Raw genomic sequence first — 25,986 nt, forward strand, 5'->3', positions numbered from 1 at the left:
GGGGCTGGCTCTTGCTAGTTGCATAAACAGCATGTCTAGCGAGTGAGTAGAAAACGTGAGATGGTGCTCTGATTGATGCGTTGGTGGTTCTGTTAGCTGCATAAAACAGTGACAGCCTTTGGCCAACTTCAAATGTAACAGGAACCAGAACGCCAGGTCGGGTAGGAATAACAACAACGTGTGAAAAATGCCGAGGCGAGAGTGAGAAAAAGAGGGGATATGAAAGTTAGGGAGATAGCAAGCACACAGTGTTTAATTCTTTTAGGTGACAGGCTTGGTCGCAATCCAACGGCCCCCAGCCGAAATTGCGTGAACAGACTGAGTTGCCGGCGCTTTGGCAGCAAGAAGTTTTACAGGGCCTAATCGAGTCTCAGTTGGGCCTGCCTCTGGTCTCGTGATCGTGAGATTGTGTAGAATTTTTCCACTCCTCTCTCTGGTTGTTTTGCTTTGTTTTTATGATTAATACTTCTTATGGGGCTAATAAACAGGAACGGAGAAGTCAGCCGATGTAGGTCAAAGAAGAAACACCAGCTGCAAAAAAAGGGCTAGGAGAGGGAAGCTGATGACGGAACGAGGGCTTCTATATCAACGCTCTAAAAATAGTGAGTGCACGCCACCCTTTCAAGCCCCTTACTTCTCTTCGACCGCAAGAAGAAAAAAAAAAAAAAAAAAAAAAAGAGGGCAAAATAGAAGCGTCCAAAGAAGCCACAGTGGGTTGGCTGTTGCCAGTTCAGACGTACGTGCCTTCCTCGATCTCTTGGGCCGCGCGCCTGGTTCCAGATTTCTTCCATTTCTTCTAGAATCCAAAACGTGTGAATCCTCCAAAGGTCAATGAGTAGTTGCCCATTTTGCTTTCCTCCAAGTATACATGTCCAGCCTTGTTGGGCTGATTTTCTTATTTTTCCTCCTTTTTTCCCTTTAGAAAAATGCCAACAGAATCTTGTCTTTATATGTTTTGGGTCACGCCGGAAGCCCGCAGTAAATATTTGATTTTTCTTTATATTTGATTTCTGCCATTTTCGCGAATAAATAATCCTCCTCTTTTTCTTTTTTTTTTCCGTCTTGCTTCCCCTCCTCTTCTTCCCCCCCCCCCCCCCCCCCCCTCCCCTCCCTCCTCCCCCACGAGGCTGCTTCGTTCTTGTTGTTTTGCTGCGCTAAGACTTTGCTTGCTAGTTTTGGCCTTAGCCTAGTTAAGATCCGCCCATGATACGGTAGCTTTCGGCTGTCCTTTTGTTTCTTGTTCATTACTGGTTTCAATTTTCCCCGCAGGAAGCAAGCTACACATACAAAGCAACTTCCCACCACCATTATCGCGGCTGGAACTACGGCTACAACTACATTCACAATCCAAAACTACGATTATACACGTATTACAACCCGTTTGCACTAACTGAGCCCGGGCTTAATCTACTTTCCCTCGGCCTCTTCTGTGCTGTGAAGACTCCTCAGCCCTGATCGTCTATCTCTTTGACGCTCCTTCGCCACATCATCCGACATTCTGCTTCGATCTCGCTAAACCAGCTACCAGCTACGACAACCCCCGCTCTCCCCTTCCTCAAATGGATGCTGCCGATGTCTTTCGGCAAGGCTTGGGCGCCATGCCCCCTCGCCAACAGCCACCCTTTCAGTACCAACAATACCCGTACCAAGTCCCGTACTCTCTGCCGCAACAGCCGGGCATCCCTGTACCAGCCTCTGCTCCTCACCAGTTCCATCTTGCTCCGCAGCCGCATCCCATGGCCCAACACACATTAGGACCCTCAGGACCACTGGGAATCGGACCAGCAGGAAATGGCCCACAAGGCCCCCCCCCACCGCAGTCTGCAATGTCCATGCAGCCTCACCACTCAATGCACGGCTTGCCTATGACACACCCCATGGCCCCTATGCCGATGCCGATGCCGATGCCCGCCCATATGCGGCCGCAACCGCCACAGCAGCCGCAACGCATGCCGCCGAGATTGCAGCCAGCTAACCCTAACGAGCCAGTTGACGAGACGGCAGCAGGGAGGATAGCACATACACTGACGGCATGCTGCCGGTGTCGCCAGGTAAGTTGGATGGATAGACCAGGACAACATGTAGATATATGTCTTTATCTTTCTCCTCTCTCTCTCGTTGTCTTGTCTGCCTCTACCACCTCCTCGTCAATACCATTGCTAATCTCGTCGCTTCTAGCGTAAAACTCGATGTGACCCTACCCTCCCCCGGTGTTTGCCCTGCGAAAGATCAAACTCCGTCTGCGAATACTTTGATGCCAGTAAAGGCCGTAAAATAAACCGCTACTACGTCATTAGACTGCAAGAAAAGGTCCGGTCTCTTGAGGCCGAACTCAACCAGTTTACCGACGAGGATGCTGAGTATCCACGAGACAGCGAGGACGTGATCCGGCGTGGTGGTCTAGTTCACCTCAACGAGGGCGATGACACTCCGCGTTATCTAGGTCCTAGTAGTGGGATTGCCATGAGTCGATTGGTGATGGAACGGGCCAAGGCATATGCTGATAAGCAGCGTATTTCTGACCTGATTCCTGAAGTGCGGGCGCGGCGCCAGGCTCGTATGCAGTCAGTTGTTATGACTAATGTGCCAATTCGCAAGAAAAGCTATCCGATGATCAGTGCACATCCGGCACAGTCGCTCCCCAACCGGCTGGTAGCTAATAAGCTGGTTGACATGTATCGGCAGAAAGGCCAACTCTTTTGGCCCACCCTCCACGAGTCAATCTTCCAAGAAGACCTTGAGGCTGTCTATGCCGGCGACAACATGGACGCTCACCGTAACTTCATGGTCCGAATGGTCTTTGCCATTAGTCTGCAAATGATGGATATGCAATATGCTGGTCTAGCTGATAGTTACTATCTAGCTGCTATGCAAGAGTTCGAAGAGGTTGTCCGGGCCAAGGACTTGCGCACACTCCAGTGTCTGCTTTTGCTAGCCCAGTATTCACTGCTTACACCAACCCGCACCGCCGTCTACTTCACTGTCGGCTTGGCTGTCCGCATCTGCCAACAGGAGGGCCTTCTTGACGAAAAGACCGTTACATCGGGCTTCTCTAGTGGCGGCGAAATGGACCCACGAACACTGGACCTGCGTCGTAGACTTGGTTGGGGCGTTGCCGCCATGGAGTTTGGGCTTGCTCACACTATGGGCCGGCCGCATGGTATTGCCAAGGTAGGCAACCTGATAAACACCAAGTTCTTCAACATTGCATGCGACGAAAACATCACGGCCGATGGAATCTTGGCTGGGCCAGCCGACGACAAGAAGTTGTTAGCTATTCACTTCTACAAGATGTGTGTATTGCAGGCTGAAATTAGCCGCATGCTGTACGGGAAACGCCGTGATGATATCTTTGACCACACACATCCATGGGTTGAGGATATGAACCGACGTTTGCATGAATGGCTTGAAAACTCGCCGTCTGAGCCAGCATGGAGTAAGCCTTGGTTCTCAGGCTCGATGCATCAATTACGTATCTTTCTGTATCGGCCATCGCCACAGATTCCTTCACCTTCTATTAAGGCCGTTGAGCTGTGTCACGAGTCAGCCAACTACGTGATCAGCTTGTCACGCCAACAGATGGAGAAGGCAGCCGTCGATGTCACATGGGTCTTTATGCTCTCGCTGTACTCGGCTATCAACACGCTGCTATGGACCGTTACATATTCCGAGATCCGCCAGACACACCAGAGAGAGGACATCGATGAGATGATTAATGTGGCGTTGGATATTCTTGATCGATGTGCCGAGCGTTGGCCTGGCACGCAATCAGCCTCGCAAATGTGTTCTGTGTTGGGCAAAGCTATTCTGTCTAGTTACGACTCCAAGGACAATATTAATGCCAATGTCTTCACGCCACCTTCGTTAACAGATGTCAACTCTCCTCCTTCAACAGCGGACCCTCCGCAGCAGCAGCAACAACAACAACAACAACAACAGCAGCAGCAGCCACAACAGCAAAATCACCAGAAGCAGCAGCAACAGCAGCAACAACAACAACAGCAGCAACAGCAGCAACAGCAGCAACAGCAGCAACAGCAGCAACAGCAGCAACAACAACAAAAACACCAGCAGCAGCAACACATCATGCCCAACTCTGCTACTAGCCCTAATCAACAGCAGCCACCTCCCTTCAACTCCATGGAGAGTGCACCTCAATTCTCCTACGTCTTTGGTGGTGCTCCCGAGCCTGTACCCACTGGGTTTGGATTTGAAGAAAACTTCCACCCACATCCGACCTTTCGCTCTAACTCCATCTTCCACAACCCGTCTTCAGAGAACGGCCGGCGGAATTCTTTCTGTCCACCTGATGCAGCCGAGGACATGCCTCCGTGCACTATCCCTGGCCAGATGTCTTCAGGGCCCATGGCCTTGGACATGAGCATGCCACAGCTTAACAATGGTCTTGACAACAGCGGCAATAACAATAATAAGAACGACGGTAGCAGTAACAGCAATAGCAATAACAATAATAACAATAGCAATGCCATGTCTATGGGTATGGCTGCTTCTGTGCGATCCACTCCCGCTATGCCGCATGATCAATTGCCTAATGTCCAGTCAACGCCTGTGCAAACACCAGCCCAGCTGACGGTCACAATCGCGACACCCCCACAGACCATATCACAAGGTCATAATCAAACACCACGACATGTACAGAACGCGCCACATCTAGGCCCTGGACCAAACAGAGGAGGGCCTCTTATGTCCCAACAGCAGCAGCAGCACCAGCGGGAGCAACAACATCAGCGGCAACAACAACAGTATGCTGTTGATATAGGCATTAGTCCTCAGGGACCACCCCCACCCAGCATTGCCCAACGCCCCCTCCCATCTGCTCCCGAACACAGTGGTAACAATCAAGGCTGGTTCAACCCGTCTGCCATGTTCTCGCCCGAATTTACCAACCCCAACCTGCCCACTAGCAACGCAACCGCTGCTACCAACAACAACAGCAATAACAACAACAACACGCCTTTCTTCCCGCCACACTCCGGCATCACATCGGCACCAATGATGCTCAACGGCTTCCCCCCATCAGCACCTTTTGTTGGAGGTGCTAGCGGAATCGACCTTAATCTCAACTTCCCCATGGATCTCAACCACATGGGAGTTGACCTCACGGGCGGCCCGTCGCAGGTGGCCTTTTCAGTGGAGCGCCAAGGCAGCCTTAACCAGGAGGAGCAGATGGAGCTCATGGATGTGCTAGAGAGCGAGGGCGTGGATCAGATAAATGCCTTCCTCAATATGGGTCATAACGGTGTAGGACCGGGCGGTGCTGGAATTCACGGAGGTATGAAATGGGAGACGACCATGTAGGTGTTATTAGTAAGGAAAAGTATCACGAGAGATGGGAGATGAGAGCACGTGGATATAGACCTGAACGAGAAGTATGTGCGGTATTTTGCTATGATATTATTTTTCGTATTGTTTAATTTACAAGTGTCTGCACGTACAGCAACATAAGAGGCACTCAGCGGGCAGTAGTATCACAAAAAACGAACGTGATTGCTGAAGGAAAGTCGGTGTTATTATTATTAGTGGCGGGTTAGCCGAGAGGAGGTAGATTAGGTATTCGTAAGTGATGTAGTAACCCTATAGAAAGAGACAAAGAAAAAGCACTGGTTAATTTGTATAACGAGAAGCAAATGGCCCACGTGCTTGAGAAAGACAGCAGAGCAGGGGAGGGAGGGAAAAAGAAAAATAAGAAAGAATTCCACTTCATCTGAGACAGCCCGTTCCAAGTTGCCAAGATGCGAGTAAAAACAGCAAAAGCTTAGCTAGACTCGATCTAAGATAATCATAAAATAAGACCGTAAGAAACTTAGTCTTAGGCGAAGCCTTCATATCCCGTGGCCCCCCCCCCATGCCCAAGCAAGCCTGGGCGAAGTGTGGCTAGTGCTGGTCCCAAGCTTTAATTTTGACGTAGAATGGAGACACGCTGTCTCAAGAGCCGCGCTGATTGGTTAGCATCGACAGTTTCTTAGTGCCTCTTCCAGGCCGGAAAACAAACCCAAGCTTGGGAGTTGCACGGCGTTGTCCCTAGAGGCGGAGGAAGCCGGCGGGCTGGGGCTGGTGAAGAGAGAGGGAGAATGGGCAAGAGTGAGCGGGATTTTACTTGAACACCCCCTTCACCCGGGAGCGTGCAACCGGGGCGAGACAATACAGCTGCCAAGCCTTTGTCAAGTGGCAAGCTCTTTCTAGTTTTCCCTTTCCCGTCTTTGATTGGAAATCATGCTCCTGGACATAAACGAAGAGACACATCTAAAAGCCGTCTCTTGTGCAGTGTGTACCGTCCGCCGACGGACATAAGAATATAGAGTTAGACATGGAAAATTTCAGCAGGGCAAGACACGAGGGGGCTTGACTCGAGGGGAGGGGGGGGGGGGGGAAGGGGAAGGGGAAGAAATGAGAAGAGAAGCCCAAGGGACAGGAATGGGCAAAGTGAATCGAAACGATTTACCATTTACTGCTACTAATACTGCTACGCGTTACCAACTGCTACAAGATCAAGAACGGCACAGTAGAGGAGAGCGCTTTAGATCGTTGGTGGGTTGTGTATGGCTGGTGTGTTTGTCTCCAGCATCAAGATCCTTTCAGCCAGGAAGGGAAGACGCCTTCGCGCCAAGCGTCTTGGCAACACTCTGGCCGATGTCTGAGAGAAACTGAGAAAAAAAAAAAGGTCCTTGTTAGAGAGAGAGGAGAGGCAAATATTTTTTTGCCTGCCATGTTTCAATATTATCATTAGAGTGCGCAGGAAACGTGCACATGTCTACCCGCCTGATACCAAAAGATTGGCGAGGCACACGAAACAAGCCCAAGAAGGAGAACATCTAAAATAAAAAGCATGGACTTCTCGAGACGTGAGTGCCCTGGGCCCGTGAAGCGTGGAGCTTCCTGTTGAATGAGGATGTGCACAGCTAGTGGGGAACCGTGTTAGAGGTAGGATTTGCCTGTGTTATGTATGAGTCCCATCCAGAAACAAAGCATTATAGAAACGAGCGCAGTAATGCAGCACGCAAGCGCAAGAGCTCATATCAACAGGGCTGGGTTATATCAATGGTATGTCTGGAGTTGCATACACAGCTAATGCAAGTCTGTGTGGATGCAGTCCTTTGTTGCAGCTGTGATGCAGCATATGCGGTATATGCAACATGTGTGTATGTGCATATAGACCACTGAGGAAGGGCGTTTGGCCTTTGTTTTGACTAGGGCTGGGGCCAAGATCGAGGTCAAGGTTAGATTAGATGTTGGCCAAACACAGCAGAGAAACGAAGGGGATGAGGTAGTTGCTAATTAGCCAGATAAAAATAGGAGGATCGCGAGGTGTGTTGTATAATGTATTATGTTATGAGTATAGTATTCAGGTAGTTACTACAACCTAAACGGCAATAGCAAGACTGGGACAAAAAAAAAAGACGAAATCTGGAGAAATTACCTAAATCAACTAACACCACACCCCCTTCCCAACCTCCTGTGCCTCAAAGACCTCGAGGACTCGAGGTATAAACCCTCGAGAGTAATTGCCAATTAGCAAAAAAGCAAATAGCTTACTTGCCAGAAATAGAGTTTTCCGCCTCAGTAGTCGAATTGTCATCTTTACAACCTTACACGTGTTGCTACTAGCCTATAAACTTCTTTATTCTTTTCTTGTTTCTCCTGTCTTATTATTCGTATGTGCCTTCTGTTGTTTCACTAGTAAGTTCCAATAGTGTCCTGTGTCCAATGAATAAGCTTTTGAGCAAGCATCTGCCCTCGAGCTGGGGAGAAGAAGAATAAGAACGAGAAAGAAAAAGAGCCAGATAGAGCCTTGACGAGGGAGCACGTGCTGGCTTGGCCGTGGAGGGGTCCGCTTTCTGCACAGACAGGGGCGTTGGTATATCAACCTATGTCTAATATCTCGAAATCCCCTCTTAACAAACAGCCCCCTAGGCAAGAGACAAGAGGCAAGCTGCTCTTTGGGACTCTTCGTATCATAACGTGCAGAATATAGAGAAAAATGGGCATGGTCAGGTAAGAAGGTCCAGGTCTATGAGCATGCCAGTGCTGGAATAGGAAAAAGAGTACGTGACCTCTCTTGCTCGCGCCCCCTCTTTCTCTCTCTCTCTGTCTTGCCTCCGCCTTGTTGTTTCTTCAGGGTCTTTTTATTATTATTATTATTATTATTTTCTTTGCACCTGGCTCTCTTCTTGCATTGCACACGCCTGCCCTAGAAGCCAAGACTTTGGGAATCCCGTCTAGGCTCTTGCTCCGGGATAGGTCAAGCCCTCAAATGCAGACAGGGGGGGGGGAGGGGAGAGACAGACACAGACAACAAGACTACATACACTAAAGCAGCTTGATGCAAGATGAACGGACCAGTAGGAAGGCAGATCTTAGCCTCGTGGGGTGTCTGTGGCCAGTCTTCTCGTCGACCTTGGACCTTGGGGGGTGGTGATGGGACGTTGTCGCTGTTACGTATCTGCGACGGTTACAGAGAATCACTTTCTGCTTATAGTAAGTATATAGAAGACAGGATGTTGTATATAAAAGCTTGTCCCCAATGGCTTGCAGGATAGAAAAAAAAAGAAATAGAAACCAGAAGCTCCAGGCAACTTAGAAGAACAACTTACACCAAAGAGCTGCAGGCTTCTCTTCTCATCTCGGATCTGTGATCTCGTGGCCAAACAAGCAAAACCCCCGTCCTTGTCTACACTATCTTTTCATTCTTCTCATTCTTTCTCTTCAATCTTCATTGGCCCATTGGCTTTCCTTCACAATGGTTCTTCACGAATACACATACGTGTTTGCCATTGGCACATGCTTTGCCCTGCTTGAGGCTTACAACAACGGCGCTAGTAAGTTATGAGCCACTCTTATGTCCCTCTCACACTTTGATGCTCCTGTTCCTGCACATCATACGCTTCCAGATCTTCAAAGACCCTAACCCTCTTCTCTTTAGACGATGTCGCCAACGCCTGGGCCACTTCGGTGTCCTCTCGCTCCGTTTCCTACCGTCAAGCCATGATTCTGTGCATCATCTTCGAGATGACTGGTGCCCTTGCCGTGGGAGCCCGAACTGCCTCGACCATCAAGAACGGTATTATCCCCGTCAGCGCTTTCAATGGCAACGCCGGTGTCCAGCTGCTTGCCTTTGCTTGTGCCTCGGCCGGTGCCTCAACCTGGGTTATGTGGTGCACGCGTCATAATGCCCATGTCTCGTCTACCTACTCCCTAATCTCGTCGCTTGCTGGTGTTGGTATTGCGACCGTTGGTGCTAGCGAGGTCCAGTGGGGCTGGAACGGTGGTCAGGGTCTCGGTGCCATCTTTGCTGGTCTCGGTATGGCACCCGCTATCTCTGCTTGCTTTGCTGCGACCATCTTCATGCTTGTCAAGATCTTCGTGCATATGCGCCAGAATAGCGTGCAGTGGGCTGTGTGGACATCGCCCTTCTTCTTCCTGATTGCCGGCACTGTTTGCACTCTGTCGATTGTCTACAAGGGCTCTCCCCGTCTGGGCCTCAGCGATAAGCCCCCTGGCTGGATTGCTGGCGTTACTCTGGGCACTGGTTTCGGCCTGGCCCTGCTCTCTGCCCTCTTCTTCTTGCCCTTTGTCCACTCTCGCGTCATCAAGAAGGACTACACTCTCAAGTGGTGGCACGTATTCTACGGCCCCCTGCTGTTCAAGCGCCCAGCCCCCGCTGACGCTGTTCGTGCCAAGGTCCCAGACTATGCCGTTGTCCAGCACGACTCAGGCGACCTGCAGATTACCCCCGCCAATGTTCCATCGCTCGCACCCTCCGAAAGTTCGGAGCCCAACTCAGACAAGATTCTCTCGTCGCCCGCTATTGACCCCATGGCTGCTACCCCTGCCGCTACCGAGAAGGCCCTTGTCCGCTCCGAGGCCACCCACGAAACCTACCAGAAGATGCTTCGCGACGCTGAGGAACGCCACCATGCCAACCTGCGCAAGGGTAAAGGCCCGCTTGGCTGGGCTATGCGTACGCTCCACGAGAACCCTATGGGTGCCGGATCCATCCACGAGACTCACAACCTGATTGCCCTGGTCAGACGCATTCCCGCCATGATCGTCGTTGCCTGCCTGTACGGAACTGCCTATGATATCCACACTGCCCAGGTCGGCATTGAGGGCACCCCCGAGGGCCGTCGCATGGAGCGTGTCTACGGCAGCGCCACCAAGTACCCCAATGAGGTTGAGTACCTGTACAGCTTCGTGCAGGTCATTACTGCCTGCACTGCGTCGTTTGCTCACGGTGCCAATGATGTCGGTAACGCTGTCTCCGTCTGGGCTGTCATGTACTCTGCTTGGAACACGGGCACGGCCGTTGGCAGCAAGGCCGAAGTCCCGTTGTGGCAGATTGCCGTGGTTGCTCTGACCATCTGCATTGGCTTCATCACCTACGGCTACAACATCATGAAAGTCATGGGCAACAAGATCACCTACCACTCGCCCAGCCGTGGTTCATCCATGGAAATGGGTGCCTCGATCACTGTCCTGCTCTTCTCGCAGTACAAGCTGCCCGTGTCTACCTCCATGTGCATCACTGGTGCCACGGTTGGTGTTGGTCTGTGCAACGGCACCCTGAAGGCCGTCAACTGGAAGCGAGTTTTCCTACTGGTGTTCTCGTGGATCATGACCATTCCTATTGCTGGCCTCATTGGTGGCTGCTTGATGGGTCTGGCCCTGAACACCCCCCACTTCTAGACAGAGAAAAAGAAAGCCGCTGATAAGGTAGAGAATTGGAGAGGAGAGCTGAAGGAGGTGGCTAAGATTCAGAACACAATTTCGTCGTACATATTTGACCTTGGTTTTGTTTTTTCGGTTTTTGTTTGTACAACTCGGTTTTCCATAAACCCGAGGCACTATCTAGCACTTGCATTTATTTAGTTGGTTTGGCATTAATACTTTACATCAAAATATATACCCTTCTATCAAATACTCAACTTGGATGGTGACGTTTTGGCCTGTGTGATGCAAATATGCACGTGTAACAAGGAGACATGAGCCTCCACCTATGCCTGTGTAACCGCGCGTATAATAAAAAGGGCCATTTCTTCTATCACCATATTCAACAACAGTCTAATCCCTCTAACTAATAGGGTTGTATAATATCTCTCTCCCTAGCCAGTTAGGGCAAGGCAGGCATCTACTGCTAGTCCAACTCTAACGTTGTATTCCTGTTAGCTTATCTGTGGGATTGGCCGAACATAGCCGAAATCACTCGCGCACAAGCGGGGAAGAAAGAGTACTTACCGGCCCTGCTTCTGATACACCACATCACTAATAATGTCGCGGTCTAGATCCGGAAACATCCCCACCAAGGTATCCACTACATCGGCATGCTCTGCACGGTGTAGTCTTTCTGCCTGTTCTGCCTCAGCACTCGCCTGTCGGGCTGCAGCTTCCTCTGCTGAATAGAGGTGAGCCTTTGGCGACTCTACAAAAGGCAAGTCGAGTGACGGTGCATCGCCTGCCCTATCTGCAGCGAGTGAGCCGAGCGTGCTAGTCCGTGCGGGTCGCGGTGGGGGTGGAGGCAATGAACTATCGTCCCCAAATATACGCCCGATGGTTGAGCTGAGCGGCTTTTGGATGGTTTGAAATAGGCTTGCCAGAGGCGCAGGCTGCTCAGGCGTTTCAGGGCTTTCGTAGTCAGCGGGGGCTTGCGTTAAGGGAGAAATCGGGGAAACAAAGCCCGAGTCTTGTAGTGGGTGAGAAGCTGCCTTTGAAGAAGAATGCTGTTCGGCTGTAGACGAGGAAGAGGCTCCGCTGTTAGCTGATAACGCCGATGTGCCCACCACAGCCAGCGTTACCTTCTCTGAGAGCGATGTTGTGTTTCTTGGCGGAAGGGGCGGCAGCGGGGGAGACTCAAGTCTATGCTTCTCAGCAATGGCAGAGACTGCTTCTTCAACACTTTTCTCAAACTCTTGGTCCGTAATAGTAAGCGCTGTGCGGTCCATGCTTTCAATAAACTGAATGACACCCATCTAGAAGTAAAAACAATCAATCACGCGTTAGTAAGACACGGATGGCCTTGCGAGGAAACAGCCGTCAGACCGTAAAGCAAATAACCTGACTGGCTACACTTACCAAAGATGACAGATAGTACCCTGCCTCGCCACTCAGCTTGTCCTGGTTGCGGAAGCGCAGGATGTACTGCACATTGGAAACCAGATGGTCTGGGTTGCTATGCAGCACAACGTAGATCAGCAATGGCATAAAGGAGTCAGCTGATGAGTCGGATCGAGTGTGCTTTAGCAGGCCAAAAATGACCTTGCAGCAGTTGAGCACGCAAATAATCTTGTCACGAGGAGCTCTGTAAGTCCGTATCTTGAGGAGCTCTAGTAGTGAGAGAGGGGAAAGTTAGAGGTAAATAGACAAACAGGGACAAATCTCTAGAGCAGTAGCTAGAACGACGGCTAGGAAACAGGGAGACTCACCGTCTTGTGCCAATTTCAGGAATCGTTGTCCACTCTCCGCCACTGGTGGCACATCCAAATGCTCTAGCCTTACCCAACTGTATATGTTGATTTTTTGAGTCACAATCTCATCTCGTTCCACGTCTTCCTGATGCTGGCCACGCCTCCCAGCACCTGCTGGCTTATCTCCGCGTTTCCCGCGACCCTTGGCGCTGGCTGGTAGGACTGGTGGGATAGCTGGGCTAAAAGTCTGGGAATATAGACGGTTCATGACTAGCTTTTCCATGCCCTCGCGCGCATTGTCAAACTCGGCATCGGAAACATCCCGCCATACTTCACACATGGCCATTTTGTTGCCGATAAAGGCGAGGAAATCGCTAATGATCTTGACCTGCTCGTGCACCATCCACTGCTTCTTGCTGAACTCGTTGAGAAATGACTTGAGGTAGCGGGCAATCGGATCGGCTTTGCGGTGGCGGAGCTGTTCGAGGAAGCGCTGAAAGTCAAACGGCAGGGCAGGCTCGGGATCGGCTTCTGGTGGCGGAGGTCTGTGGTGTGTTGGGGTGATGCCAGCTGATAGTGGTCCTGGTGCTATTGACGAGGAAGATGCCGTAAAGATGGCTGGCGGTTGCTTTTGGGTATTTTGTTGTTGCGAGCTTGCTGAAGAAGGGGCCTGTTCAGCAGAGCTTGGCGACTCTAGCCCCTCCTTACCGTCCTTTGGAGGGACAGGCGGGCCAACATCATCGGAGGCTGAAGAGAGCTCCCGTGAGCGACTTGCGGACTTGGAGGCGGTTTCTGAACCATCGCCATAGTTTGGTGTTGAAAATGCGGTTGGTGTTGCGGCCGCATCTGCAGATGATGAGGCGACTGGTTGCTGGAGGCCGAGTCCATGCACCTGGCCTGATGAGTGTGGCTCTAGGCTAGACTTGCGCATGGGATGCACGGGGCTAGAGACCGAAGCAGCGCCTTCTGTATCCATGTTTACTGGTGCCGCTGCCGCAACGGCCTTGCCATTGCCATTAGGCGAAACGCCCAGGAGGGGCGACGCAATCTCGAGACGCGGGCTCATGACCTCTTCGGCAGTAGGCTTAGGGCCATCATCGCTAAATTGCAGCATGATGTTCTGGATTTCTGTGCCGTCATCGCCCTCTGTGCCTGCGTCCCCATCGCCCTGGCCATCGCTAATCGCCCCAAAATCGGAGCGGGCCGGCGAAGAGCCGCCGTCGTGCCCATGACGAGCTTGTGAGGCGGCGCGGGAGGAGGCCGGCGTAGAGGCTATGGGAGTCGGCGGGGTAGGATCAACATAGGGGGCTGGTTCGAGAAGCGTCATGGCCGTAGGCGGAGAAGATGCGGCGGGAGGGGGCGGGGTGCTGGGCCTTAAGGTCGCGATAGAGGCGGCCATATCGGCATCGTAGTCGTCACGATGTATCGTGGGGGTGTTGATTCAGGCATGGCTGGGGAGACAGTCTATTGCATGGCCCAGGAGGGTGGGCGAAGAGCGTGACGTAGCGTATAAATAATGATAAGAAGATATATTAAAGAGGGCAGCAATGCGCGCTGTAGCCCAGACCCTGAATAAAGATGATGGTGGTGTGGCAAGCGAGGAAACTGGTTGTCCGTATGTATGTGGATGTCGGGACTTGAAGGGGCTGTGAATGTGAAGCTGGAGGTACACTGAGGTATTCCTGTGCTTGTACCTGTACTTGTATAGCCCTTGTGTACTTACTTGTACAGTTGGTAGGTTAGGGGCAGGGAACAAGCTTTCTGGTACAAGCAATAAAGGGGAGCAAAGATGAATTTCAAGCCTGACCAGGGGCAGTAAAAATGCAGTAAGAATGCAGTACAAAAGATCAGGAAGCAAAAGTTGGAAAGAGGAACGAAAATCTTAGCTGAGGAAACCAAAAGAAGAATGGAATAAGAGGACAAAAGGATGCCCAAGTCTTCTACAGCACAGCAGCATCATGGCTTTTCTTTTCCTCATCAAACAAACAACTCTATTTTTGCCAAGTACCCCGCCTTCATATATAGCGTTCTAGCACTAACACAGTATACGTCATGGCCTGCGACTAGCCGTATGTACTGTGTCTCACCCCTGAGCAGCCACTAGATAGCCCCTCACCGCTTTTGGACCATGCCTATGTGCACAGTGCGAGCAAAGAGCAAAGAGCACGGACGACGCATAAGGCAGCCCCAAAGCAAGCCCGTGATCTTGATGAGCTTGCCTGGATGGTGAGACAGGCCGGTGATTTAGAAATAGGCGTACATAGACATGGAACACGACAAGAATAGCAGCATCAAGCAGCGGCAGAAACAGAAACACCTGGACTGGCGATTAAACCCGGCACCAGGCTTTTCGAAACACCCGGCAAATACAGCATAAACGAACACGACGGCACATGGCTACAGTACACGCAGCATGCGCAGCATCACATACATACAGCACAAACATGCACCCAAGCACCAAAGCACCAAAGCGCAAAAAAAAGACCTACAGATTGCTTTCTAGCCGCTCTTTCTTCTAAGCCAGCCTTGCCGACACATCCCTATCTTCTTCTTCTTCCTCCTCCTCCAAAATAGCCCCCAGCTCATCCGCCTCTTCCTCTTCTTCCACCCACGGATCACGCGCCATCTTCTTCAGCATCTTGCGAATGACCGCGTCTTGCTCCATCTCCTGCCAAATCTCCAGTCTCCACTCGCCCTCGGGTGTCCCTCGTCCGTGCTCGTCTTCTTCCTCCTCACGTCGTCTTCGGGCACGCTCTTTCTCGCTGAAACTCTTCCAAGGCGGGGTCACCGTCCAGGCCGCCACGCGCGGGATTCCCAGCAACTTACGCTTAGCAATCTTGAGCGAGAACTCAAAGATTCCCAGCATGCCGAGAGTTGCAAACAGCGTGGCCCACCACGAAACATCAGAGCCATAGCGGTCCCACAGGCCATCCCGGACGTTGTAAATGGCTGCGCTGCGAGAGTAGGCCAATGACAGAATGGCAAGCCATGCCCACCATCCGGCCGTGGTGATGAAGAAGGCCGCCAGTACAAACCACGGCTTGTAGTGTGTCTCAAAGATAATCAGCTTCCAGTTCACCCACAAAACACCAACGGTGAACGACATGCTTCCCATGGCGTACAGGTTATTGTCGCCCTCGACGATCCACCGCCCATATCCTGCCCATACTCCGTAGAATGCAATTGCACCCTCACAGGCACCCAGAAGCATCCACCGCAAGAACTTGGCCTGGTTAAGACCTTTGTTGCGCTGGCCATACGAATACAGCTCTGGCATGGCCAGTAATGTGTCCTCGCTCAGGTCCTGATCCCAAATGCCCATGCAGATGCAGCAGAGCGATGTAAACAGTGTGTTAAAGACAGTCAGAGACGCATACTCGTACAAAGACGTGCCTGTGTATCCATTGTACCGCTGGTACAGCGCCGTCGGTAGGTAAAAGAACATCTCCTTCCAAAACGTGCTGACAGTGAACTTGGACGCGCGCGAGTAGTTCCAGCGGCCGTGCAGCAAAAGCAGGCGCTGCAGGAACCGAAACTGCGCAATAGCAAAGTCGGCCACACGGGCAGCCTGCAGACCTTCCTTTCCAGAAATACCGACGCCCACATGACTAGCGGAGATCATGGCTAGGTCGTTGGCACCGTCGCCAATGGCCAGCGTCAGGCCATGGTGCTTCAAATCGCCCTTGAGTTGCTTCAGCTGGGACCGCACTGTCGTCACAAGCAAAGCCTTTTGAGCGGGCGAAGCACGGCAACAGATGACAGAATCGACGCGAGGCATGACGGCATAAAACTGTGCCGAAAGTTCCGGAGATTGCTCAACCACTGACAAAGTTTGGCCGTCAATAACAACAACACTGTGTGCGGACTCCGCCTGTATATCCTCAGCAACGTTGTGCAGCTGGTCAGACAAAGAGCCCTTGGAAACATCGAGAATGAACAGATCTGAGCCAGGCTTAATCACGCGGGCCGAATGAGCAATATTGATGGCCGTCTCTCGCTTGTCGCCAGTCAACATCCAGATTTTTATATGTGCTCTACGAAGCTTTTCAATCGTCTCCGGCACGCCCTTTTGTAGCTTATCTTCAATGGCAGACGCCCCCACAAGATCCAGATTTTGTTCAATCAGCTCGCCAGCGGCTTCAATCAAGGCCTGTCGGTCAACCAAGCTGGTGGTTGCGTCATGGTAGACTGCCTTCCACGTCTTGTAGTCGGCCTCGGTGATGAACCGCTGGGCATAGAGCAGTGTACGGAGACCCTCAGTAGCGAAATCATCCAGATGCTTGAAACAGCGAGTAAACGTTGCCATCTCGTCATAAACTGATGCATCCTCCAGGAACGAAAACTTTTCGGGGAGTTGCATTACGCCAAATATCGGTGAACGCGGGTGGTCTGGAACATCCATCGAGCTGGACCGCACAGCCAGAGAGAGCCTGGGTTTTGCCTCGCCTCCACGGTTATGCATTCCCACTCTATTCGCTTCGAAGGAGCGGCTTCTAGCCCCGTTGGCATCTTGGCGGCTTGACTCGGCGATTTCAGCCACGCGGTTCCGCTTTAGCGTCAGGCTCTTGCGCAGGTTGACAGGAGGTTCATGAAGGCTACGACGAAGCATTTCGTGCTCCATATCGGCGCTCTTCCGGACTTCGTTAGCGGCGTGCATGGCAACATTTGCCATTTTGAGACGAGGGAGAATTGTGGAGTCGGCGCCCTTGCAGATCACAGCGATACGACCATCAGGGAAGCGCACAACAATTGACATGCGCTTTCGGACACTGCTAAACTCAATGACATCGAGAATTTCGTATGTTTGTAGCTCTTCCTGGTCATCGTTTGTTACCCGTAAGGTGACTGACTGCGACGTGCGGCTGACAACAGAGTATCCCATCTCACTAGCAGCAGTGACCAGAGCCAATTCGTCTGGGGAGCTGGCTTGGTATGTAAGTTCGCCGTCGCGAATTTCGGGAAGACACGTGTGGCATAGCGCCATAGCCAGAATGTACTGTTTTGCTTTCCGAGCAAATAGCGAGTGTGGTTTTAAACGAATGTACTCCAGAAGGTCATCAGACGTGACATCAGGCTGCACATGGTCGGGGCGGCCTGTGGATCTCCAGTGTGATGAGGAGCGTCGACCAGACATGGATGGCCGGTTTCCAGAGACTGACGGCCGGTTTCCAGACACGGACGGCCGGTTAGCGGAGATTGACGGGCGATTGGCAGTAATTGAAACGCGAGGTGCGGTCATAGACGGGCGGTTCGCCGACATCGACGTTCGAGGCACAGCTACGCCTGTTGTTTTGGGCCCAGAAATAGCAGCCGGCACTGTGTCCGTATCGCTCTCAGCATCAACAGGATGCTCTGGTGAAACCTCAAGCGTCGGAAGGTTGAGACTGGCCATGTTTGGATTCTCACCCATGGACATGCGGGCCATTTGCAGCGACTGTCTAGCATTGAACTTGTTCTCTTCGTTCACTGGCAGATCGGTCTCGTGAAGCCATGAAGTCCCAGCAATGCTGAGCTTGCGGAACTTCATGACGTTTTCCGTGAGCGTGCCAGTCTTGTCGGTAAAGATATAGCCGACCTGGCCAAGGTTCTCCAAGATGGTGTTGGTATTGCACTTGGCGGGAGTGTCGCTTTCAGGGTCGTACATGCCGATATCAGAGTTCATGAGCAACATCTGACCAAGTTTGACAATCTCCAAACTGACATACAGGGACAGCGGGATTACATTGTTGAACTGGATGATGTAGGCGATAATAATTTCGTAGAACTTGACGCGCGCATCCTTCAAGTACCAAGAGTGACGCTCGGTATCCTTCTGCCACATGAGATAGCCCATGGACACGCCAACAGAAAGGATAATGACATAAAAAGCCAGCATGACGACAATCTTGTTGGCAACGCTCTCCATAGCTGGTTTCTTGGCCTTGGGATGCTGGTTGGCATTGCGACCTACATGCCGGGTAAAGCGTTGTTAGTGCGAAGCAAGGCATTTACGACAGACGGATATATTTGCAACTTACGGATCTTGCACTCTTCGCCAGTGTTTATTACAAGGCCAATAGCATGAGGTGTGTTACGGAGCACACTTCCACGGTACACGACATTCGAAATAGTCAGCGGCATTGTCTCGCCATTTGATGTTACCTTGGCCTCGAAGTTGTACAAGTCAGGATTCGGATCTTCGGAAACGACTTCGATTTCAGAAGACAAAATGCCCTTAATGCTATCGCATGTTTTGATGACCGAGGAGACCTCTTTGCTTTTGAGATTTGTCTCGCCATCGAGCGCCATAGTCTCAATGTAGGCCAGGTTCTCGTCGTTTTCAGAGTGCAGGAGAATCATGTCGGCTGGCACAGGCTCATCTCGTTCGAGTCGTACTACGTCCCCCACAGCGATGTCAGACCACTGGGTGGGGGTCCAGCGATAGCCGTCGTATTCTTCGTCGACAACTCTCAAAGGTAGCTCGTTCTGGACCTTGTTCTTTTTGAAGGGAAGGTGAAGCTCGGGCTTCTTGCGGTTTGCTGGCCCGCTGTCTGACCTTTTCAAGACCATAGCAATGTCGGTGTTTTCAATCAAGTCCAGACGGTGCCGCCGGTAGTCATCATAGCCTTCTTTTCCCATTGTCACAAACACAAAGAAGAGCAATGGCAGGATAGTAGTGTAGTTTCCCGTAGTGCTCAGGCCCGGGATCATCTGTGGGATACCAACGCAGAGAAAGTAGAAGTTTCCCACTCGGCTGAACTGGAAGAACAGCTGCTTGGGCACGAAGTTAAGCGCAGTATATCTGGACGTCCGGATAGAGTTGTTGATAAACGGCTGGCCGCTGCGATCATCGATCAAAGGGGTGCCGTGGGTGGCCCTTAACACGACATGGCGACCGTCTTTCGAAGGTGGAAGGACCGATTCTCTGAGGATTTTTTCGTGTATAAACTTGCGACTGGCCGATGATATGCGAGTCACCAACGAGGGTGTCCTGAGTGCCTTTGTGGGTAGTGTCTGGGACTCATCGATGTCCATTTCGTGCTTGCGATTTGCGATGGAGAATTCGTCCTCCTGGGAGGAGGACAGCTTTTGGGGGTTAGGTGGGGAAAACATGGCGATATCGGGTGTGTGTAGTGTATGAGAGCGTAGCCAGCTTCGGGCCCGCGGTTGAGCTTCCTAAGCAGAGTGGCTCGTCCGCGGGACTGGACTGCAGCACCGGGACAACCGGACGGGTCTCAAGAGCAGGGTGAGGCTCGTAACGGGGGGTCTACGAAGGGCAGCGTAGGTTTCCTTGCTCGCAGAATCGACGTGGTGCTGTCTAGGCTTTTGCGCGGTTCATGGAATAGCCCAAAGATGGGAGAGACTCGGATTCTGCTAGTCGTTGGTGGGAAGACAGTAGGCGGAAGACTCCAGGACGAGACGAGCGTTGTCTATGGGCCAATGGACGGCATGTATCAGATGAACGAGCGTATGAAAGAAGACGGGAAATTAGATTTTGACTTAGAACAGCGCCCCTCGGTGCTGTAAAAAAAAAGGTGATAACGAAGGACTTAGAGGCGTGGTGATGTTCTATACAAAGCACCAACAAAAAAAGAATTAAACGCCTGGGGGGGGGGGGGGATAAATTAACGGGAGAGCCAAAGTACGTGCAGCTGTCAAAACAAGGAAAATGAAAGGCCGTGAAAAGTTAGAGAATAAAGAAGGATAACCGCGAATAATGAATGGAAAGATGAAGCCGCCACGAGTCCATCAGCCCGGCCAAGTATCGACGATGGTGTGTGTATCTGACGTTGAGCTTGGTGATACTAAGAGCAAAAAGAATAAAAGAAAACCAAAGTCGCGAAGACTGTCCAAAGCCGCACACAATTAGGGAAAGGACCCCTTTCAAAAGGGAAAATCACAACTTATCGTTCCGGGCCACATCCAAGCTCCGAGGGCCTGTTCGCAAGCTCATAGGGCCCCTCTTTTCTATTTTCCAGGGGCTATACCCTGTAATCCTGAAATTTAGCCGGCCAAGACCGCAACTCGTAACGGTTTAGGCCCTATATTTCACCATTTTCTAGCTCTCTTTTTTTCTTTATAGTTTGTCTCCCTGCATTCAGGGTGCCAGACTCTCTATTACAGCCCTATATTCCCACCCAAGTCTCGTTGGGATTATTTAAGCATCCCCGTGCTGCCGGTCACAATAAGGATAAAATGGATAAAATGAAGCGAGAAAAAAGAAAAAACGACAGGTTCGCATGAAAACGGAATACAGTGTCGTGTATGCATGCAATGCCTTGCAAGACTAGAGGTAGCGGGTACTTCGCGCTACGCGCCACTTCTGGCACTAAATTTTCGTGCGTATGTGTACTCGCTACTTGTCAGGTGCCAAGTGCAAAGTTCCACCTCTCTCGCCTCCCAGTTTGCATCTTCATCTCCCCAAGCATCCGAGCTCAGAGCCAAAGTTCAGGCTAATGTTTAATTTGGCGACCTCATCATTTTTTCGCCTTTGGCCCCCCCTGTCCCTGGTGCATTTCGCTCTTGGACTTTGCCTCTACCCTTTCTAATGCATTGCCCTTCGCGTCCCATAGCCTTCTTTTTTTTTCCCTGTCGCCTCTTTTTCTGCTGACATGAGAGCAGCCGCAACAAGGTCTCTCTCCCTGTGCCGTGTACGTTTCTTGGCCTGGGTCCAAGCATATCGTGCCACGCCGCCTAACTCAAGTGAATAGATTAAGTTGTGCGTCTTGGATGTTCCCGTGTCTAAACCAGGAGGTGGCAGCCGCGACATCAACACCTGCCACAGGCATCCCATAGGGTTGCCCAGGGTTACCGTCTGTTACACGGCTTAGTCATGAGCATAACTTCGCCCGACTTGTTAACAGTGAGTGCGTTATCAATCATTCCAAGACGTAGGATATATTCAAGCTGAATCTTCGCGACGTTATTGTAGAAATAAAAAAAAACGGTACAATATGCACAACACAAATAGCAAATAAATTGAAAACTGCCCAACACTGGGTGCTGGCAGGTGTGCTGAGACTTTGTCACTGGCCGCCTTTCCTTTTTATTTATTTATTTATTGTCCATAACAGGCTGCTATTCGATGTGATAGGTCCTGTGATTGACCTTCACGAGATCGATGGAAAATGGCCAAAACCCACAGGGGGCTAGCCAACAGCAGGCTACAAGACCGCCAGCGGCCCCTAAGACCAAGATCACCGATTTCTTTTCACAGATATCTCCATTAGGAACACCAGCAACCAGAGGAGGCTCGCCACGGAGTCCCCAGAACAATCCCTTGGCCCCCCTCTCCCGTTTCGCCAAGTCATCAGACTTTCCGCCATCACCATATCCATCATCTTCTAGTAGCGCAAATTCTGTTTCTGGGCGAGAGCGAAACAGCCGCGTGTCACGCGGAATGAACAGCACTACGAAGTCGTCACGCCCTGCCCGCGTGCCTTATGCGTCTGACGGACGCCCGGCTCGGCTTGCGCACGATTCGCCCGTGCGTATGAGCAACCTAACTGTCGCCAGAAACAACGCTACCCTCCTTCCAAGACTTGCGGCTCAGCGCCCAGATATCAACCCTAAACTGTTCACACAGTATGATAGGTCCTCCAAACTGCCACCTCTTGACCCCGCCAGGTGTCCCGGGTACAGCGCTGCCAAGGTGGTAGTCATCAACGAAGACACCATCAACGCCGCACTTAAGCTTCAAGGAATTGTGGGCCAGGAAGCTGCTGCTCTTCAAATGTCCAATGCCTCCACCGCCAAGCCTGCGCCCTTGCCGGGCCCGCGCGTAGCTGCGATGAACTTTGCCAATGCCAGAACCCCCGGCGGAGGCTATATCCGCGGTGCTATGGCGCAAGAAGAGGCCTTATGCTACAGAAGCTCACTATACATGTCGCTGAAGGGTGCTACTTACCCGTGGAACATTGACCATGTGCTATACACACCTGATGTGCTAGTACACCGTCGCGATACACGTGCCCACCACCAGCTTTTCACCGACGTCGACCCACGCATTACTACCGCAGACTTGCCCGTCATTAGCATCATATCAGTGGCCGCCGAGACCAGGGTTAGGCTCGCCTTTGGCTCTGCTGAATCTAGGTCGGCTGGTCATTTGGTAAAGCGGCCCGAGATTTTTGCCCAAAAGAGAGAGCGGGACCACTACAAACTGAAGCTTCGCATGAGCCTGCGCGCGCTGGCAACTCATGGCCACTCGGCTGTGGTGATGGGCGCCCTGGGGTGTGGCGTGTTTCGCAATCCAGTCCACGATGCGGCGCTATGCTGGAGGGAGGTGCTGACAGAGCCAGAGTTTAAGGGCTGGTTTTCGCATGTCTGGTTTGCGGTCATGGGCCCATTGACATCTGACGACAAGTTTGCTATTTTTAGCTTGTACTTGGGCGGTGTTGAGATCTAAGTGACGGAGGGCGCTATGAAGGAGCTCTTATGATTATGTTGTTTACCATCTTGGACCCTGCCTAGTTTTCTTTGTGTCTTTATCTCTTTGCCCTTATTAGTAATTTCGTGAGCAGCTACAACATAGCATGTGTGTATGTCCTTTTTCATTCTTATTTCGTAGTCAACGCCGTTACACGGTTCAGCCCTTCTCTAACAAACTACGCCGATTGCTCTCGATGCATACACACAGCACTTTCTCGCTTTCATTTACTCTATATTCTAGGTATTATCATATATTAAAATCTTTCATGTTTCTGCTTGTGTCCAACAAGAAATAGCCTTTTGAATAATGCCTCTCTAATACAGGGCAGTGTTGCTAATATATAAACCAAAAAAAGAAAAAAAAAAGAAACAAATATCAGACGCCCAAAACTCCGTTGCCTGTTCCACTTTTTGGACGCAGCTTCATGCTCGTCTTTGTTGCTCTGATGGCAGCTGGAAAACAATCTAATCTTCACCTGTTTGACTGGCTTTAGTCCCTGACTGAAGCAAACGCTGTGGCAGTTCTGACCAGCCCCTTTCGGTTCCTGGTAAAACAACATGCTCGATACATTAAATGAAATCACCTGCTTCGCTCTACACCGTCATCGTCTAGGCCAGCCAGTACCAGGCCTTTTCCATCCAGTTCTTGGGAACAGGTGGCCGGTCCATTTCGGCAAGCTCATCCATCTCCTTCTTGCCTGTGATGCAGTCAATTTCCTCAATCGGGATGGCCCAGCGCTTGGAGCGTGTAGCAATCCTGTGGCCCAGGTAAAGAGCTAGGAAGATGGGAAGCGTGATGTAGGCGGCAAGGAAGTCCTGGAAACTCCAGTTGCGGGGGATCAAGATTTGGAAGCCGTTGGTCAGGGTCAATAGCGAAATCATGAAGAGCACAAAGTACGTTCCATACGGCTGGAAGCGTGTTCTGTAGGGAAGGACATCCAGCATGTTGTTGTACTCCATAGCCTTGCGGAAGCGCAGGTAAGTGACAAGCACGACAATCCAGGCAACAAAACCCGAGATGGTAGAAATATTGGTGAACCAGCTGAAGACGCGTGATCCGCTGTTGGACACGTTAAGGAAGGCCAGCATACTGGGGAACCAGGTGGCTAGAATCGCCACGTATGGCACGCCCTTAGCGGTAGTAGTGCGGAAGAAGGCTGGAGCATGGCCAGTCTTGCTCATGGAGTAGAGCACACGCGAGCCACTGTACAAGAATGAGTTTCCAGCAGACCACGCCGAGGTCAGGACGGCGGCGTTGATGACGTGGTCAAAGCCCTCGATACCAACGTTTTGGATACCAATCACAAAGGGCGAGGCGCTAGCATCATGGCCACCAAGCAGGCGGCTGTCATTGTACGGAACCATAATGCCGATGACAAGAGAGGCAGCGCCGTAGAAAATAGCCAGGCGGAAAATGAAGCGTCTGGCAGCCTTGGGGATGTTGCGGCGAGGGGCCACGCACTCACCGGCAGCAATGCCAATCAGCTCGGGAGAGGTGACAAAGGAGAAACCGGCGCCGACAAACGCATGCCAGAAGGCGAGGAAGTGGCCTGCGCTCCCATTGGCTTCGTACTCGGTGAAAGCACCAGGGTTTTTCCAGTAGGAGAAGCCACGCATGCTCTTTTGGTTGGGGCCGCCGCCGAAGAAAATAACGACGCCAAGGATGACCAGGCCAATGATGGTGATGAGCTTGATGCTGGCGAACCAGAACTCGGCTTCACCGAACACGGACACGGCAATGATGTTGAGCATCAGGATGACGACGAGCACGATGGCAATCCATACGCCGATGTTAACGGGCGGCTTCCAGTAGTCGATGATGATGCCGGCGGCAGTGGCTTCAGCGGCTGTTAGCATAGAGTAAGCATACCAGTAGTTCCAGCCAGCAGCAAAAGCGAGCGAGTCGTCGACAAAGCGCTTAGTGAAGTAGGGCATCGTGATGCCCTTCATGGGCAAGTAGACGACCATCTCGGCGATGGAGTTCATGATGAAGAAAACAAGGGCCATCATGCACATGTACGACAGGAATAGTGATGCGGGGCCGGATGAATGCAAGATGGAGCCGGAGCCGATGAAAAGGCCCGTGCCAATAGCACCGCCTAGGAGAGTGTTAGCACATGGTCCAGCAGATCAACCAAGATGTCGCGTGGGGGTTACATACCCAGCGCAAGGAATTGAATGTGCCGACTCTTGAGACCGCGCTGCAGCTGGGTCTCGACGCTCATGTCGCCTTCGGGGTCAAAGACGATGGCTTCGCCGGTCTCCAAAGAGGGAGTAGCGGCCCGCTCCTTGGATTCGGCCATGGTTGAGAAGGGTATTGCGTAGCTGCGAGTACTGGATAATTATATGATGATATAGCTAGAGTTGTATGCAATGACGATATGAGCGGATGGATGGATAATGAGTGAATGAATGAATGAGCGGATGAGGGTTGATCGTAGAGAGCAAATCCGAGTATATAGAGCTCTACGGATGGGAAGAGGAGTAGGAGAAAAAGAGGCTGATTGAAAACAGAGCACTAGTGGCCACTTTGAGTCCCCTGGTGGGTAGTACTTATACCTGAACCAAGACAGTTGGCAAGATAAGCAAAAGGCCGCTGTAGAACTGCAAGTTGATTATATAATTGATTTTTGCATATTCTTTTACAAGTACTTGGACGATTGGGATGTCATCAAGGCCTTGGTTCGTGTGTCAACGCTCAGGCCTGCGCGGAGTTGGTTTTACTGTGCAATTTATTTATTTATGCTCATTTTTACCAGTGTATTTTATTTTAGTTATTTATTTAGTTATTGATTTATTTATTGATTTATTTATTGATTTATTTATTCATTCTTTATTTATTTTTTTCCACCTTTGCTCTCCAAGATCCTCCATTCTTTTCTTGTATTTCCTTCCTCCCTTTCTGTGTCTTTTCTGGCCTCATCTGCCTCTGCACTCGGCTTGCATACAGCGACAACGCATTGGAATCTTCTTATTCCTTGTCCCTGTTGTGGCGACTTTTCTAGCAAGTCTCGCTTCTTTATTTGGTTTGGCTCTAGAACTAACAATAGCTAGCAGCTTGGCTTCCCGCGGCAACGTTTCTTTTTCTTATCAGTCTAGGTTCGACTACGTCGGGGCTTTACTCATATCTTCTGGTCAGGCTTTGTTCTGCCTGGTA

At 51.2% G+C, this 25,986-nt stretch overlaps 6 protein-coding genes across 6 annotated transcripts; 3 read left to right on the forward strand and 3 right to left on the reverse strand.

Annotated features, from left to right (window-relative positions):
* Positions 1-1,598: 1,598 nt before the first annotated feature.
* On the forward strand, positions 1,599-5,319 carry HOO65_030127 (Pyrimidine pathway regulatory protein 1; the record flags this gene model as incomplete). Its single annotated transcript, XM_071001800.1, has 2 exons — positions 1,599-2,041; positions 2,298-5,319. The coding sequence occupies 2 exons, from the start codon at positions 1,599-1,601 to the stop codon at positions 5,317-5,319; spliced, it is 3,465 nt and encodes a 1,154-aa protein (XP_070859806.1).
* Positions 5,320-8,758: 3,439 nt separating this feature from the next.
* HOO65_030128 (uncharacterized protein) lies at positions 8,759-10,704 on the forward strand (the record flags this gene model as incomplete). The annotated part of the gene is made up of 2 exons (XM_071002027.1): positions 8,759-8,837; positions 8,942-10,704. The coding sequence occupies 2 exons, from the start codon at positions 8,759-8,761 to the stop codon at positions 10,702-10,704; spliced, it is 1,842 nt and encodes a 613-aa protein (XP_070859807.1).
* A 545-nt stretch (positions 10,705-11,249) lies between these two features.
* HOO65_030129 (Vacuolar protein sorting-associated protein 9a) lies at positions 11,250-13,818 on the reverse strand (the record flags this gene model as incomplete). The annotated part of the gene is made up of 3 exons (XM_071001911.1): positions 11,250-11,984; positions 12,088-12,338; positions 12,438-13,818. 3 exons carry the CDS (start codon positions 13,816-13,818, stop codon positions 11,250-11,252), a joined length of 2,367 nt encoding a protein of 788 aa, XP_070859808.1.
* Positions 13,819-14,934: 1,116 nt separating this feature from the next.
* HOO65_030130 (putative phospholipid-transporting ATPase DNF3) lies at positions 14,935-19,511 on the reverse strand (the record flags this gene model as incomplete). The annotated part of the gene is made up of 2 exons (XM_071001772.1): positions 14,935-18,365; positions 18,437-19,511. 2 exons carry the CDS (start codon positions 19,509-19,511, stop codon positions 14,935-14,937), a joined length of 4,506 nt encoding a protein of 1,501 aa, XP_070859809.1.
* Positions 19,512-21,519: 2,008 nt separating this feature from the next.
* HOO65_030131 (uncharacterized protein) lies at positions 21,520-22,806 on the forward strand (the record flags this gene model as incomplete). The annotated part of the gene is made up of 1 exon (XM_071000326.1): positions 21,520-22,806. The coding sequence occupies one exon, from the start codon at positions 21,520-21,522 to the stop codon at positions 22,804-22,806; it is 1,287 nt and encodes a 428-aa protein (XP_070859810.1).
* Positions 22,807-23,438: 632 nt separating this feature from the next.
* On the reverse strand, positions 23,439-25,132 carry HOO65_030132 (Proline-specific permease; the record flags this gene model as incomplete). The annotated part of the gene is made up of 2 exons (XM_071002097.1): positions 23,439-24,928; positions 24,991-25,132. The coding sequence occupies 2 exons, from the start codon at positions 25,130-25,132 to the stop codon at positions 23,439-23,441; spliced, it is 1,632 nt and encodes a 543-aa protein (XP_070859811.1).
* Between the last annotated feature and the right edge of the window lie 854 nt (positions 25,133-25,986).

Source organism: Ceratocystis lukuohia (genome assembly GCF_044167205.1).
Source record: "Ceratocystis lukuohia strain C4212 chromosome Unknown Supercontig3_pilon, whole genome shotgun sequence".
Lineage (NCBI taxonomy): Eukaryota > Fungi > Ascomycota > Sordariomycetes > Microascales > Ceratocystidaceae > Ceratocystis > Ceratocystis lukuohia.